Consider the following 17,816-nt stretch of genomic DNA (forward strand, 5'->3'; position numbering starts at 1 on the left):
CCTCCTGGACTTTCAAATTGGCACAGATTAATTATGGAATGTATTCCCCTTGACTTCCTTACAAATATGGTGCACCGAAAGACCGAATTATTTTATAAAATATGGCAGCCCTTTTTGAATTACATAAATACAGATATTTCGGCTATCCTAACAAGGGCTTTTATTTAATTGAGATTACAAACCTGGCTGGTCCGCGGCCCCTCGGGGGAGGAATCCCGTACGAATACGGATTTTATTATATCTGATGCTAACACATCCCGAGCATGTAAGAGACTTAAATATACACTCTGGTTAGTTGTAGGTTAGATTAGTAGATAGTTGAGTTTTGTTTTGTTTTTTCTTTTCGGGTTTTTTTTTCTGTTGTTTTGTTTTTTTTTGTTAAATTTTGGCTATTGTATATTTGAGCTAATTGTATATCAATGTTTATATCTGAGAGTTTTGTTTATTTTTGTAAACTTGTAAAAATGTTAAATTTCTAATAAAAATATCTAAAAAAAAATTATTTATTTTGTTCATCATCAACAATGAAAATAAAACCACAGTCTGTTTGAATAGCACCATATACACCCACATCTCAAGGCTTGGCTGCCAACTGTACATAAAGAAAAACATGATATCAAGTCAACAAGTGGCAATATTAGCAAGGATAGCTAAAAGGTTGGTTATAGGTGATTTTTAAGGAACTGAACACCTAAAAGTAAAGTCACCATATTTTTACCAGACCTTGGGGCTGTTCTCTCATTAGAGAGAGATGACTAATCAACACACCCTCAGGGAAGGGAGAGGTTAAGTCCTTCGTAGTAACCTCAGCAGGTGTGGAATTGAACCTATGTTATTGATATCATTCATGCATTAGCACCTAGCCTGTCAACCAACTGAGCTAAACCAAACCCCATTGAACTGGTATGTGATTGGGAAGGGAGCAGAAGGCAAGGAGTTTCAATTTGACTGAGTATGGGTGAATTAAAGAAATTGAGAAGACAGTGCTCCCAGTGAACCCCCCTCAAGATATTTGAAATAGAAATATTTGTTAGATAATCAGGCCAAATATATCAGAGGTGGATTGTTTAACATCTTACTTGGAATATACAGTATTCATAATATGCTATTTTGTTGTGGATTTGTTTTATTAGTGATTAATAACTACTGGTATATTTAATTTGAGCAACAGAACATGACATTGTTAGTGTTTATATATTTGTCCAGGGCCTATAAGTGTTGTGCCTCTAATGTGCAGAAAATGTCTGTCTGATCTTTGAAGTGCTCAAAGTTCTGATATCTTTTCCTCTATGCCAATTTCATGCATGGAAGCATTCTGACAATAAATCCAATTTCATAAATTACAGACAAAAATATAGCTCATCGGCAAAGGTACACTTCTGAAGCAGGAATAAATAAAGTGATTGAAATTGTTTGATAGAATGGGAAAGATAAGTAAAGTATGCAGCACAGCAGCAGTCTGGAATGTTGTCACTTCACCGTGATGGTTTACTGCTACAATTCTCTTTAAGCGTAACAAAGTTTGCTTGGTTCGCATGCTTCCCTTTATTGATCAGTGCATTGAGTAATAGATGTTGGGAGGTCATGTTGTGGCTGTACAGGACATTGGTTAGGCCACTGTTGGAATACTGCATTCATTTCAGGTCTCCCTTCTTTCGGAAAGATATTATGAAACTTGAAAGGATTCAGAAAAAGATTTACAAGCATGTTGTCAGGGTTGGAGGGTTTGAGCTGTACAGGGAGAGGCCAAATAGGCTGGGTCTATTTTTCCTGGAACATCAGAGGCTGAAGGGTGACCTTATAGAGGGGCATGGATAGGGTAAATAGTCAAGGTTTTTTGCGACAGTTGGGAATTGGGAGGAATGACAGCGAGGACCAGAGGCCCGAGGGGAAGGTAAATTTAAAGTATATAAACTTACCTCGTGTATAGGCAGAGTGCACACTGAACAGGAGCGGACACAGAACTGCTGGTTAAGTGTGGTTTTATATTTGGGTGATTGCTTTACCTGAAACACTACTCAGGTAGTGTCTCCTACCCATCCTCCTCCTCCTCTAACCAAAGAAAAGGTTCTATGGTAAGTGGACTAGTTCTTTTATTTTAGTTTTCAGCAGTCTTGTTGGGAATTTAGAATAGTAGGAATAATAGTTAGGGCAGTTGAATGTTCCTCCTGCAGAATGTGGGAAGTAAGGGTCACTACTAGTGTCCCTGCTGACTGCATCTGCGGGAAGTGCACCCAACTCCAACTCCTTGAAAACCGCATTAGGGAACTGGAGCTGGATGAACTTCGGATCATTCGGGAAGCAGAGGGGGTTATTGAGAGGAGTTACAGGGAGGTAGTCACACCTCAGGTACAAGAAGAAAGTAGATGGGTTACCGTCAGTGGACAGAAAGGGAACTGGCAGACAGTGCAGGGATCCCCTGTGGCCATTCCCCTCAACAACAAGTATACAATTCTGGATACTGTTGTGGGGGGGAAACGACTTATCGGGGTAAGCAATGAGGCACTGGTCTCTGACACAGAGTCTGTTCCTGTTGCTCAGAAGGGAAGGGCAAGATGAGCAGAGCATTAGCCATTGGGGACTCCATAGTTCAGGGGACAGATAGGAGGTTCTGTGGGAATGAGAGAGACCATGGTTGGTATGTTGCCTCCCAGGTGCCAGTATTCATGATGTCTCTGATCATGTTTTCGGGATCCTTGAGAAGGAGGGGAGCATCCCCAAGTCGTGGTCCACATAGGCACCAAAGACATTGGTAGGAAAAGAGATGGGGATTTAAGGCAGAAATTCAGGGAGGTAGGGTGGAAGCTTAGAGCCAGGACAAACAGAATTGTTATCTCTGGTTTGTTGCCCGCGCCATGTGCTAATGAGGTGAGGAATTGGGAGAGGAGTGGAACACATGGCTACATGGATGGTGCAGGAGGGAGGGTTTTGGATTCCTGGATTATTGGGGCTCTTTCTGGGTTAGGTGGGACCTTTACAAACAGGATAGTCTGCACCTGAACCAGAGGGGCACCAATATCCCAGGGTGTGGGGGTGAATTTGCTAATGCTCTCCAGGTGGGTTTAAACTAATTCAGCAGGGAGATGTGAACCCAAATTGTAGTACAAGTATACAGGAGGTTGAGAGTAGTGAGGTCCGAAATAAGGTTTCAAGGTCATAAGAGGGCACTGGCAAGCAAGAAGATGGTTTGAAGTGTATCTACTTCAACGCCAGAGCATCCGGAATAAGGTGGGTGAACTTGTAACATGGGTTTGTACCTGGGATTTTGATGTTGTAGCCATTTCAGAGACATGGATAGAGCAGGACAGGAATGGTTGTTGCAGGTTCTGGGATGTAGATGTTTCAGTAAGAACAGAGAAGGGTTAGTCAAAGACAGTATTATGGTGGCAGAAAAAACATTTGAGGACTTGGCTACTGAGGTAATATGGGCTGAGGTTAGAAACAGGAAAGGTGAGGTCACCCTGTTGGGAGTTTTCTATAGGCCTCTGAATAGTTCCAGAGATGTAGAGGAAAGGATAGCAAAGATGAATCTCGATGAGAGTGAGAGTGACAGGGTAGTTATTATGAAGGTCTTTAACTTTACAAATATTGACTGGGTATACGATAGGTCAAGTATTTTAGATTGGTCAATTTTTGTCCAATGTGTGCAGGGTGGTTTCCTGACACAGTATGTAGACAAGTCAACAAGGAGTGAGGCCACATTAGATTTGGTACTGGGTAATGAATGCGGCCAGGTATTAGATTTGGAGGTAGGTGAGCACTTTAGTGATAGACCACAATTCGGTTATGTTTACTTTAGCAATGGAAAGGGATAGGTATGTACTGCAGAGCAAGAATTATAGCTACGGGAAAGGCAATTACAATGCAATTAGGCAAGATTTAGGATGTATAGCATGGGGAAGGAAATTGCGAGGGGATGGGTACTGAAATTTGGAGCTTATTCAAGGAACAGCTACTGCAGGTCCTTGATAAGTATGTACCTGCCAGGCAGGGAGGAATATATTGAGCACGGGAGCCATGGTTTACTAAGGAAGTTGAATTTCTTGTCAAGAGGAAGAAGATGACTTGTGTTAGGATGAGATGTCAAGGCTCAGTTAGGGCGCTTGAGAGTTATAGGTTAGCCAGGAAAGGCCTAAAGAAAGAGTTAAATGGAGCCAGGAGGGGACATGAGAAGTCATTGGTGGATACGATCAAGGAAAACTCAAAGGCTTTCTGTAGGTATATCAGGAATAAAAGAATGGCCCTAATCTTACTCTAGTCCATCAAGGATAGTAATGGGAAGTTGTGCTTGGAGTCAGAGGAAATGGGGGAAGTACTAAATGAATATTTTTCATCAGTATTCACACTAGAAAAAGGCAATGTTGTCGAGGAGAATACTGAGATACAGGCTACTAGAGTAGATGGGATTGAGGTTCACAAGGAGGAGGTGTTACAATTCTGGAAAGTGTAAAAATAAATAAGTCCCCTGGGCCAGATGGGATTTATCCTGCGATTCTCTGGAAGCCAGGGAGGAGATTGCCAAGCCTTTGGCTTTGATCTTTATGTTGTCATTGTCTACAGGAATAATGCCAGAAGACTGAAAGATAGCAAATGTTCCCTTGTTAAAGAAGGGGAGTAGAGACAACCCTGGTAATTATAGACAAGTGAGCCTTACTTTGGTTGTGAATAAGGTGTTGGAAAAGGTTATAAGAGATAGGATTTATAATCATCTGGAAAGAATAAGCTGATTGGGGATAGTCAACACCATTTTGTGAAGGGTAGGTCATGCCTCACAAACCTTATTGAGTTCTTTGAGAAGGTGATCAAACAGGTGGATGAGGGTAAAGTGGTTGATGTGGTGTATATGGCTTTCAGTAAGGTACTTGATAAGGCTCCCCATGGTAGGCTATTGCACAAAATACAGACCATGGAATTGAGGGTGATTTAGTGGTTTGGATCAGAAATTGGCTAGCTGAAAGGAGACAGAGGGTGGTGGTTGATGGGAAATGTTCATCCTGGAGTTCATTTACTAGTGGTGTACCGCAAGGGTCTGTTTTGGGGTCACTGCTGTTTGTCATTTTTATAAATAACCTGAATGAGGGCATAGAAGGATAGGTTAGTAAATTTGTGAATAACACTAAGGTCGGTGGAGTTGTGGACAGTGTGGAAGGATGTTGCAGGTTACAGAGGGAAATAGATAAGCTGCAGATCTGGGCTGAGAGGTGGAAAATGGAGTTTAATGTGGAAAAGTGTGAGGTGATTCACTTTTGAAGGAGTAACAGGAATACAGAGTACTGGGCTAATGGTAAGATTCTTGGTAGTGTGAATGAGCAGAGACATCTTGGTGTCCATGTGCATAAATCCCTGGAAGTTGCCATATTCGTTGATAGGATTGTTAAGGCATACAGTATGTTATCCTTCATTGGTAGAGGGTTTGAGTTTCAGAGCCACGAGGTCATGTTGCATCTGTACAAAACTCTAGTGCAGTCGCACTTGGAGTATTGGTACTGGAAAAAGTGATTCCATTTCATGGAGCATTGGCATCAGTTCTGGAACCAGGGAGGATCTGTACTGTTGGGACGGTCTCCACCTGAACCAATCTGGAACCAGTGTTCTAGCGAAAAGGGCAAATAGGGTGGTTAGTCGGACTTTAAACTTCTGACTTAGGGGAAGGGAAAATGAAAGCAACAGGGAGCATGGAGTTAAATGGAAAGACAAGCAGCGGGAATAGAATATGTGCAGGTGGGTTTAAGCTCAAGGCAAACTAGGAATGCAGCAAGAAGGAAGGATAACTGAGGACATCTTATGATTTCCAATATCTCGAATAATGATAAAAAAGTTAGCATTAAAGCAATTTACCCGAATGCTCGTAGTATTCGTAACAAAGTAGATGAATTAATGGTACAAATCATTGTGAATGATTATGATGTGGTAGGCATCACAGAGATGTGGTTGTTAGATAAGGGGTAAATGTAGGGGTATGGGTGGGTTGCGCTTCGGCGGGTCGGTGTGGACTTGTTGGGCCGAAGGGCCTGTTTCCACACTGTAAAGTAATCTAATCTAATCTAATCCAAGGATTTACAACTTATTGAAAAGATAGGGAGGTGGGCAGAGCGGGCAGTGTTGCCTTGTTAGTTAAGAATGAATTTAAATCTATGGCATTGAATGACAGATGATGTAGAGTCTGTGTGGGTAGAGTTGAGGAACCACAAAGGCAAAAAAACCAAAACGGGAGTTATGTACAGACCTCCTAACAGTGGTCAGGTTCAGGGGTTCAAGATGTACCGGGAAATAGATAGGGCATGTCAGAAAGGCATGGTCACGGTGATCATAGGGGACTTCAATATGCAACTGAACTGGGTGAATAATGTTGCCGTTGGATCCAAAGAAAGGGAATTCATGGAATGCTTACAGGATGGCTTTTTGGAACACAAGGGGACAGGCTATTCTGGACTTAGTGCTATGTAATGAGCCAGACTTTATAAAAGATCCTAAAGTAAGGGAACACTTAGGAGGCAGCGATCATAATATGATAGAGTTCAGTCTGCAGTTTGAAAGAATGAGGGCAATATCGGTTGTAATGGTATTACAGTTAAATAAAGGTAATTAAAGGGGCATGAGAGAGGAACAGACGAAAATTGACTGGAAGGAGAGCCTAGCGGGGAAGACAGTAGAGCAACAATGGCAGGAGTTTGTGGGTGAAATTGAGGATGCAGTACAGAGGTTCATCCCAAAGAAAAGAAAGATTATCGGGGGGGGTGGGATTAGACAGCCATGGCTAAAAAGGAAGTCAGGAAACATCTCAAAGAAAAAGAGAGAGCCTATAACATGGCAAAGAGCACTGAGAAATCAGAAGATTGGAAAGATTACAAAACCAACAGAGGATAACAAAGAGAAAACTAAGGAAGGAGAGGATCAAATATGAAGGTAGGCTAGCCAGTGATATTAGAAATGATAGTTGAAAATGTGTTGCTGGAAAAGCGCAGCAGGTCAGGCAGCATCCAGGGAACAGGAGAATCGATGTTTCGGGCATAAGCCTTTCTTCTTTCTCCTATTAGAAATGATAGTAAAAGTTCCTTTCAATACAGAAGAAACAAACGAGAGGCAAAAGTAGACATTGGCCAAATTGATGCTGGAAGGCCAGTCATGGGAGATAAGCAAATAGCTGAAGAATTTAATAAGTACTTTCTGTCAGTCTTCACAGTGGAAGACATGAGTAATATCCCAACAATTAAGGAGAATCAGGGGTCGATTTCAGTATAGTATGGCTACAGTATAGTAGCCATGACAAAAGAGAAAGTGCTAGAAAGGTCTAAAAATTGATAAATCTCCTGGTCCCAATGGGCTACATCCTAGAGTTCTGAGGGAGATAGCTGAGGAAATAGTGGAGGCATTGGTTGTGATCTTTCAAAAGTCCCTGGAGTCAGGAAAAGTACCAGATGATTGGAAAATCGCTGTTGTAACCCCCTTGTTCAAGAAAGGATCAAGACAAAAGATGGAAAATTATAGGCCGCTTAGCCTAACCTCAGTTGTTGGTAAAATTCGAGAATCCATCGTTAAGGATGAGACTTCTAAATTCTTGGAATTGCAGGGTCAGATTAGAACAAGTCAGCATGGATTTAATAAGGTCGTGCCTGACAAACCTGTTATTATTCTTTGAGGAGGTAACAAATAGGTTAGACCAGGGAAACTCAGTGGATGTTATTTATCTAGACTTCCAAAAGGCCTTTGATAAGGTGCCTCACGGGAGGCTGCCAAGTAAGCTGAGGGCCCATGGTGTTCGAGGTGAGCTATTGGATGGATTGGGGATTGGCTGTCTGACAGAAGGCAGAGAGTTGGGATAAAAGGTTCTTTTTTGGAATGGCAGCCAGTGACAAATGGTGTGCCACAGAGTTCAGTATTGGGGCCATAGCTGTTCACTTTATATCTTAATGATCTGGATGAAAGGACTGTGGGCATTCTGGCAAAGTTTGCCGATGATATGAAGTTAGGTGGACAGGCAGGCAGGACTGAGGAGGTGGGAAGGCTGCAGAAATATTTAGACAGTTTAGGAGAGTAGACCAGGAAATGGCTAATGAAATTCAACGTGAGCAAATGCGAGGTCTTGCACTTTAGTAAAATGAATACAGGCATGGACTATTTTCTGAACGGTGAGAAAATTCATAAAGCCAACATACAAAGGGATCTGGGAGTGCTAGTCCAGGATTCTCTAAAGGTCAACTTACAGGCTGAGTCCGTGATTAAGAAAGCGAATATAATGTTGTCATTTATCTCAAAAGGGTTGGAATATAAAAGCAGCAATGTGGAGATTTTATAAAGCTCTAGTTAGGCCCCATTTAGAATACTGTGTCCAATTTTGGGCCCCACACGTCAGGAAGGACATACTGGCACTGGAGCGTGTCCAGCGGAGATTCACATGGATGAGTCCTGGAATGGTAGGCCTAACATACAATGAATGGCTGAGGATCATGGGATTGTATTCATTAGAGTTTAGAAGGTTGAGGGGAGATCTAATAGAACCTTACAAGATAATGCATGCTTAGAAAAGGTGGACGCTGAGAAGTTGTTTCCGTTAGGTGGGGAGACTAGGCCTTAGAGGGGGTAAATTTAGAACGGAAATGAAGTGACATTTCTTCAGCCAGAGAGTGGTGGGCCTGTGAAATTCATTACCACGGAACGCAGTGGAGGCTGGGATGTTAAATGTCTTCAAGGCAGAGATTGATAATTTCTTGATCTCGCAAGGAATTAAGGGCTAAGGGAGAGTTCAGGTAAGTAGAGTTGAAATGCCCATCAGTCATGATTAAGTGGCAGAGTGGACTCAATGGACTGAATGGCCTTACTTCCTCTGTCTTATGGTCTTATTGTGTACAGTTCTGGTCGCTGCATTATACTAAGGATGTGGAAGCATTTGAAAGGGTGCAGAGGAGATTTCCCAGGATGTTGCCTGATATGGAGGGAAGATCTTATGAGGTAAAGCTGAGGGATTTGAAGCTGTTTCGTTAGAGAGAAGAAGGTTGAAAGGTGACTTAATAGAGACATACGAGATGATCAGAGGATTAGATAGGCTGGACAGTGAGAGCCTTTTTCTTCTGATGCTGACGGCTAGCTCAAGGGAACATAGCTTTAAATTGAGGGGTGATAGATATAGGACAGATGTCAGAGGTAGGTTCTTTACTCAGAGAATAGTAAGGGCGTGGAACACTCTGCCTTCAACAGTAGTATACTCACCAACTTTAAGGGAATTTAAATGTCCATTGGATAAATATATGGATGATAATGGAATAGTGTAGGTTAGATGCGCTTCACATTGGTTTCACAGGTTGCCGCAACATCGAGGACCGAAGGGCCTGTACGGCGCTGTAATGTTGTGTTCTATGTTAAGTAGTTCTCTTGTTAGGTTGCTTCTCCACTTTAAATACAAATCTAGTTCTGGTGAGAAAGACCTGGGACATTCACACTGAGTGAGTTTCTGCAGTGCACTCCAGTAAAGGACTGAATAACGGTGAAATACAGGAATTGAAAACACAGAAGGAGCAATTGGGTCATGGCTTCAAAAGTCATATTGGATAGTAAACAGTATTAAAACACAGAACATAAAACAGGATGGGATAGGACAGGATGGAATAGCAACATGTCTGTGCTGACCATAATGCCATTCTAAACTAATCCCATCTGACTACACACATTCTGTATCCTCCTATTCCCTCCCTGTTCACATGTCTGTCCAAATGCCTCTTAAACATTGCTATCATATCTGTTTCTACCATCTCCCCTGACAGCATGTTCCAGACACCAACACTCTCTGTAAAATAATTTGCGTTGCACATTTCCTTTAAACTTTCTCCCTCTCACCTTAAATCCAATCTCCTGGTATTTGACATTTCTAGTCTGAGAAAAAGATGCCGACTATCCACCTGATCCATTCCTCTCATAATTTTATACCTTTCTACCAGGTCAACCCTCAGCCTCAATGATCTAGGGAAAACAAGGAAACAAAAAAGAACAACTTCTGAGGGCAATTAGGTGGCATGGCTGGCAAATTGTTGGAAACAGAAACTCACATTTGTACATATATTGTTACTTTACATCATCATCTGCTTGATCGACTGTCATTGTAACTACATGTACAAGTTCAAACAAAAATACTATGGGAGCATGTCAAAGGCGCAGCTAGGATTGATGATAGCAATTTTTTTTTTGTTCATGCGCAAGACGTGAGCATCACTGACTAGGCCTGCATTTATTGTCCGTCCTTGTTTGCCCCAGAGAAGGAGGAAGTGAACACTGCAGTCTTTGGGTTATAGGGAGACCCACAGTGTTGTTAGGATGGGAGTTACAGGATTTTGACCCAGTAACAGTGAAGGAACAGCGATATAGTTCTATGTCAGGAATAAGTGTTACTTGGAGAGGAACTTGCAGGGAGTTCCATTGTTCCTTTTTGGCGATAGAGGTCACAAGTTTGGAATATATTTTCAAAGATGCCTTGCTGAGTTACTCCAGTGAACCTTATGGATAGTACATATGCTGCCACTGTGCATTGGTGGTGAAGGGAGTAAATGTTGATGGTAGTGGATGGGTGGCAATCATCCCTGTAGATGGTGGACAGGTACTGGAGAGAGAGAAAGTTATATTTGCAGCAGGTCACAGACTAGGAATCCTCTAACAGGTAACTCACCTCCCACCTCCCCAAAACCATCCAACATCTATTAGAGCTAAGTCAGGAGTATACCAACATGCATGGGTGAGGGCAGCTCCAACAACACTCAAACATTTAACATCATCCAGGACAAAGTAGCCCACTTGATTAGCATTTCAACCTTTCATTCCCTCCACCATCAATGCATAGTAACAGTAGTGTGTACCAACTACAGAGTGCACTGTAAACATTCACCAATGTTCCTCAGGCAGGACTTTCCAAATCCACAACTCCCGCCTTCTAGGTAAACAAGGGCAGCAGATAAATGGAACACTCCCACCTGCAAGTTCCCCTCTGGGGCACTCACCATCCTGAGTTGAAACTTCATTACTATTCCTTCATAGTCAGTGGGTCAGAAGTATGGAATTCCCTTCCTAACAGAACTTTGGATGTACCAGTATCAAACGGACAGCAGCTGTTTAAGAAAACAGCTCACCCTCACCTTTTCAAAGGTAATTATGAATGGGCAATAAATACTGGTCCAGCCAGAGAAGCCCAAATCCCCTGAATTATTACAAAAAAAAATAATTTTTAGCCTCTGACGTGCTCATGTAGCTACAGTTCTGGTCAATGATTAACCCCCAAGGTGTTGATAATGGGAAGATCAGTAATGGAAATGCTGATGGAAGACAGGAGAATGGGTTGAGAAATATATCAGCCACGATTGAATGGCAGAGCAGACTTGAAGGGTCAAATGGCCTAATTCTGCTCCTATGTTTTATGGTCTAATGTTGCTTGCCATTTATCAGCCCAAGACTGGGTCTGTTTGCATTTCAACATGCACTGCTTCAATATCTAATGATTCACCAATGGTACAATCATCAATAGTACAGCAAACATCCCCACTTCCGATTTCATAATGGTGGGAAGGTCAGTAATGAACCTGAAGATGGTTGGGCCTACCCTGAGAAATTCCTGCAATTATTAGTGTTGGAAAATGTTCAGAAGCATGCATTCAAGACAATTAATTAACTTGACCTTGAAAGCTATGAACATAGAATCTAGAGTTGTTTTGAGAGAATGAATCATAGTTGCAATGTAATATCCTTGTTCTTGTAAATGTTTAATAGGGACTATCTGTTTTACAACACCTCAATAACAGATCACAAGAGGATAGCATTTTAGATATTACAGCCTAATTTACAGATGGTATCTAAAATCTGTAATGATAAGTTTTATCTTTTGAAGAATATACCTCTAGGTTTAGTGCAGAGCCAGTGCTTGAATTGGTAACCTCTGATTGCAAGTTGCAAATTTTGATAGAAATAATTTCCAAATGCAAGGTGGTACATGGAGGGCAATACAGGAAGAGACTAGTATGGAACACAGGTACAGATATAAACTACTTGTCCAAATAGCCTACATCTGGTCTTTAAAATTCTGTGACACTTGCACCTTCTGTTATGTTTAAAGAACACACCAGAAAGGAGTGGTGAAAGAAAGAAAGATACATTTGGGGAGCTAAGGAACATAAGTGATGTTACATGCTGATGAAGAACCATATTTTAAGCTTACAACATTTACACTAGAATTGCAACTGTCCTCCACATATCTCAGGATAGTGCACATAATGTCCTTTCTTGTTTATTGTTTGAGATGCACTAGCAGTCCACTGACAGTGTGCAGCTCCATTTCCTTTGAGCTTGCACAGCCTGTGCTTACTGTTACCAGCCGGTGCTGCAGGGGGCGCATTCACCGGCGCCGAAGCCTGGACCATCATGCTTCCAGCCAGTGGTTCGTTGTTTGTGTGGATGACGCATGAATGGCGCGCCGAGGGGGCGGGGCGTGGACACGTGCGCGCGCGCCGGGGGCCGAGGGGCTGCAGGGCGGTGGGGCACATGGCGGCGGCCCCGGGGTCCCGCCGGCGGAGGAGGCAGCAGCGCTAGTAGCTGTACTCAGGTAACGGCCGTGGCCGGGAGAAGGGGCCTTGTGTGGCAAGTGGCCCCAGAGCCTTGTCTGCTGCCCGGCGACTGGGAGCTGGCCTGCGGCGACAGGATCCACAAGTAGACCCCTGGAGAATGGGGTGGGAGGGAGACAGAGAACTGGCCACAGAGCGGAACCCCAGAGAGAGAAAGGAGGATGGGCAGAGTGTATACAGAGAACCAGAGAGAGAAAGGAGGATGGGCAGTGTGTATACAGAGAACCAGAGAGAGAAAGGAGGATGGGCAGAGTGTATACAGAGAACCAGAGAGAGAAAGGAGGATGGGCTGAGTGTATACAGAGAACCAGAGAGAGAAAGGAGGATGGGCAGAGTGTATACAGACAACCAGAGAGAAAGGAGGATGGGCAGAGTGTATACAGAGAACCAGAGAGAAAGGAGGATGGGCAGAGTGTATAAAGAGAACCAGAGAGAAAGGAGGGTGGGCAGTGTGTATACAGAGAACCAGAGAGAGAAAGGAGGATGGGCAGAGTGTATAAAGAGAACCAGAGAGAAAGGAGGGTGGGCAGTGTGTATACAGAGAACCAGAGAGAGAAAGGAGGATGGGCAGAGTGTATACAGAGAACCAGAGAGAGAAAGGAGGATGTGCAGAGTGTATACAGAGAACCAGAGAGAGAAAGGAGGATGTGCAGGGTGTATACAGAGAACCAGAGAGAGAAAGGAAGATGTGCAGGGTTGAAGAGAGAAAGGAAATGGGTGTAGTATTGCTCTGCAGTGTGTATTGAGAACCCCAAGAGAGAACTGGCTGTACAGTCAATGTACGAGCCCGAAGAAAGGAGGATGCTATAATGTTTGTGTGTCCAGAATCCTGGAGACAGGAGAAATATAACATTAGATAGGTAAAATCATAGTCTTTTTTAAAATAGTATCTTATAGAAGGAGGAGGGTCATAGTAGGAACATAAAGAGCCTGGAAATAGAATAGGGATTCATGGTGTGTCTATGGAAAGCCCTGAAGATGAGGTTGGTATACAATATGAGGTAGAGACAGTCCCATATAATACAGGTGGTAGGAATTGGTGTGTACCGAGGAGATTCTGTTTTGATATGTTCCACTTGTCCAGAATGAGTGGAGAGTGTAGGCTGAATTGCCATGTCCTGTGCTGTATTATTCAAATATGAGTTAATAATATTGAATCATAGGTCTGGTTTCCACAACAAAGTATGAGGATATGGTAAAATTTGGGCAAAAAACTGAAATTCATTTTTGTAATTTTATAAATATATGCCCAGTTTTCCAGGCCAATTAAATGTATTATGCTGGTTTAGATACTGGTTACAGGTACCTACTGTTTTGTGTTTCTGGTATATTTATTAAAATAAAATCCGGAGCTATTTAATTTCTCGTGCCAGCACTGCTTGATCTAAAGTTCTTTAACTTGCAGGATGTTGGTTTAAAAAATGTAGAGTTTCAGTGCTCACAATTAACCTCTGTTGCTCTGGCTTTCCTTCCAGTCACTGAGCCAAAGCAGAGTTTAAAATCTGAGCCAGATGCATGGGCTAGATGCACTGAAAAAGGATATCCTAGTGAACAGCACTACAAAATAAACCAGCTTCTACTCTTGCTTGCAAGTAAGGGTGGATATCTGATAACTTGTTGGTATAGTGTTTTCACGGATATTATTTTGTAAGCATTGTTTGTCAGTAAAATAGCCTATTTAGAATGTTATAGATAGTGGTCTCGAACAACTATTAATTTCACAAACTAATATTGAATTTAAAAATATTTAAAATATCAGAATACCTTTCTTTAGTTAATGGGATGTGGGTGTTGCTGGCGAGACCAGAATTTCTTGCCCAACCTGAAATAATTTTGAAAAGACTAGTAAACCAATCATATTGCTGTGAGTCCAGAGTCATACATAAGTCAGACCAGGTAATGATAGCAGATTTCTTCCCTAAAGGACATTATGAATCAGATGTATTTTTAAGACAGATAGTTTTGTGCTTGCCATAAATAGATAGCTTTCAATCTCAGACTTATTAATTTAAGTTCCAGCAGCTACAATGATGGAACTTAAAGCTATGTCCACAGAGTATCAGCCTGAATCTCTGGATTACTAGTCCAGTAATATTACCATTCTGCAATTGAAAGGTTAAGAGGGATTTAGGCCAAGTGCTGACAAATGGAACTAGATCAATTTCGGATATCTGGTCGGCATGGACGAGTTGAAACAAAGGGTCTGTTTCCGTGCTGCACATCTCTATGACTCGATAATAAGTATTTGGCATCAGTGCTAGACAGTAACAAAAAATGCTTGATTAATTTACAAATGAAAGAACAGCCATACTGTAATAAATCGAGATTAGTGTCCTGAGTAAAGTACTGTATTGAGGTCTCATTGTACAGGTAATTTTGCTATAACCTGCACCGACGTGAATTCACTGTAATGCAATTGATGAATTGGGGATGCTGTTTCTAAAGCACAAACTTTTAAAACGTGTGTTGATGCAACACTTACATTGCCAACACTTTAAAGTGCTGTTTCTAAGGCCTGACACTTCTTTAATACAGGGTGTTGTGGTTCTGTTCGCCAAGCTGGGAATTTGTGTTGCAGACGTTTCGTACCCTGTCTGGGTGACATCCTCAGTGCTTGGGAGCCTCCTGTGAAGCACTTCTGTGATCGTTCCTCCGGCATTTGTAGTGGTTTGAATCTGCCGCTTCCGGTTGTCAGTTCCAGTGTCCGTTGCAGTGGTCGGTATATTGGTCCAGATCGATGTGCTTATTGATTGAATCTGTGGATTAATGCCATGCCTCTAGGAATTCCCTGGCTGTCCTCTGTTTGGCTTGTCCTATAATAGTAGTGTTGTCCCAGTCGAATTCATGTTGCTTGTCATCTGCGTGTGTGGCTACTCAGGATAGCTGGTCGTGTCGTTTCGTGGCTAGTTGGTGTTCATGGATGCGGATCGTTAGCTGTCTTCCAGTTTGTCCTATGTAGTGTTTTGTACAGTCCTTGCATGGGATGTATACAAAATCCCATGCAAGGACTGTACAAAACACTACATAGGACAAACAGGAAGACAGCTAATGATCCGCATCCATGAACACCAACTAGCCACGAAACGACACGACCAGCTATCCTGAGTAGCCACACACGCAGATGACAAGCAACATGAATTCGACTGGGACAACACTACTATTATAGGACAAGCCAAACAAAGAACAGCCAGGGAATTCCTAGAGGCATGGCATTCATCCACAGATTCAATCAATAAGCACATCGATCTGGACCAATATACCGACCACTGCAACGGACACTGGAACTGACAACCGGAAGCGGCAGATTCAAACCACTACAAATACCGGAGGAAACAACACAGAAGCGCTTCACAGGAGGCTCCCAAGCACTGAGGATGTCACCTAGACAGGAGACGAAACGTCTGCAACACAAATTCCCAACTCGGTGAACAGAACCACAACAACGAGCACCCGAGCTACAAATCTTCTCCCAAACTTTGAATAATGCAGGGTTGCACAAGAATGCAAACCATTGCATTATGGAAGAACTGACTGTATCTGAATTTGAGAATAATTATGGTTTAGTGAAAAATGAAATTCTAGAAGCTAGTTTCTCAGTTATTCACATTATGTAACATCTTTTTGCAAAGTTCTTTTATTCAATATCTATCTGGCCACTCTTACATTATTTCAACTTGGGGGTTAGACCAGATTTCATCCTATCAAAGAACCTACTGCACAGGAGGATGTCCACTCAATCATTATATCTAAAAGCCAGCGGTGCGCAGCTTCCTGTAGCTGTTCTTTTGTCAGGGGGTGCTTGATTCGCTTCCTGTAACTAACAAAAACAAATGATATGTGCAATATCTGCTTTTGAAATTGGAGAAAGGTTATAATGAAGTCTGTGGACTGTTAATCTTCTGACTCTGGAATGTGTGTTGAAAAACTATCCAACATGACTGTTTGAAAGTCATCAATGATTGCCAGATATGAATCCCTTTTGAAATAAAGTTGTATTCGCTATCTATTTGCTAATGAGTGCAGTCCTTCAACACAAAACTGCCATTTGGCAATAGTAGTAACCTTACCTAGGAAATGTGTTAGAGAAAAATGAACTGGTACAGTAGATGATAGCACTTCTCAAGTCAGACAAGAATGCAGAGAACGTTATGTTACTACTGACTGTTGCTGGAACTGACACTGGATACTTGAAAGGCAGACTTCAAATCCCACTACTAAGCGTCCACACATTCCAACCAGGTGTTAAACTGTGCTTTCATTTGCCCTTTCAGGTGGACGTTAAAGATCCTAAGCCAATAATTATCCCTTACCAAACAGTGGTAAAACAGATTGTGGAACTTGACTGTGTGCAAATTGTTTGTTTAATTTCATTAATCACAACAGTGACTGCACAGCAAATGCTGTGAAGCACTTTGAGATATTGAGAAAATGAAAAATGGTATAAAAATGCAAACTTTTTTGTTCATTGAACAGAGTTTACCTCTGGTGAAATTTTTGCAGAACTGTAATCAACCATTGTTAGCCCACTTCCTGCAATGGTTTCATAGAGTTCTTCCTATAATAGCCCTTCCATTTATTTAAAGAAGTGGTGAGCCCCTTGAACAGGTAAAAGATCACGACAAGCTTTCCAGGGTTCTTGTGGCATAGTGGTAATGTCCCTATGCCCTGAGCTAGGAGGCTGGGTACAAGCTCCACCTGCTCCAGAAGTGTATAATAACATCTCTGAACAGGTTGGTTTCAGAAAGAAAAGCTTTCCAATTAGAAATTGAAGAAAAATTAATGTTTATAAGACTCAGGCCATTTTCTGCCACTTTTAAAGATTGACTGAAACAGATTGTATCACTGGACTCTGGGATGAACAATATTTAGGCATAATTGATGAGCAGTGTAGGTAGGATGGGATTTGGGACAAATGATATTGGGAAATGGTTAACTCTCTCTTGAAATCTTAGACTGAGCTCAGTAAACAGACCACAGAAAAGTAGATGAAGTTTTCAGTCACTCAGATTAATGACTTTGTGAACTATATAGCTAATGTATCAAGTTTATCTTAAACAAATTGTGCTATGGGGCCTTTGTTACTAAGATTTGGGTTGCAGTTCTTAATGTGAGGTACTTCTATAAGATCCAAGAAGCCAATTTAAAAATGAGATGAGGCCTTCACTCTTTGGTTTATGCTGAATTCCAGCTGAGGGTTATGATTTTAAAAAGTCATTGTACCAA

At 42.0% G+C, this 17,816-nt stretch overlaps 1 protein-coding gene across 1 annotated transcript in view; it reads left to right on the top strand.

Moving 5' to 3' along the window:
• Positions 1 to 12,433: 12,433 nt before the first annotated feature.
• Positions 12,434 to 17,816, top strand: part of LOC122556390 (sentrin-specific protease 5-like) — a 38,970-nt gene continuing 33,587 nt past the window's right edge. The window contains exon 1 of the mRNA XM_043703023.1: positions 12,434 to 12,574. Coding sequence (XP_043558958.1) covers positions 12,434 to 12,574 — 141 coding nt within the window. The remainder of the gene's footprint in view (positions 12,575 to 17,816) is intronic.

The sequence above is a fragment of the Chiloscyllium plagiosum genome, chromosome 13 (genome assembly GCF_004010195.1).
Source record: "Chiloscyllium plagiosum isolate BGI_BamShark_2017 chromosome 13, ASM401019v2, whole genome shotgun sequence".
NCBI classification, from domain to species: Eukaryota; Metazoa; Chordata; class Chondrichthyes; order Orectolobiformes; family Hemiscylliidae; genus Chiloscyllium; species Chiloscyllium plagiosum.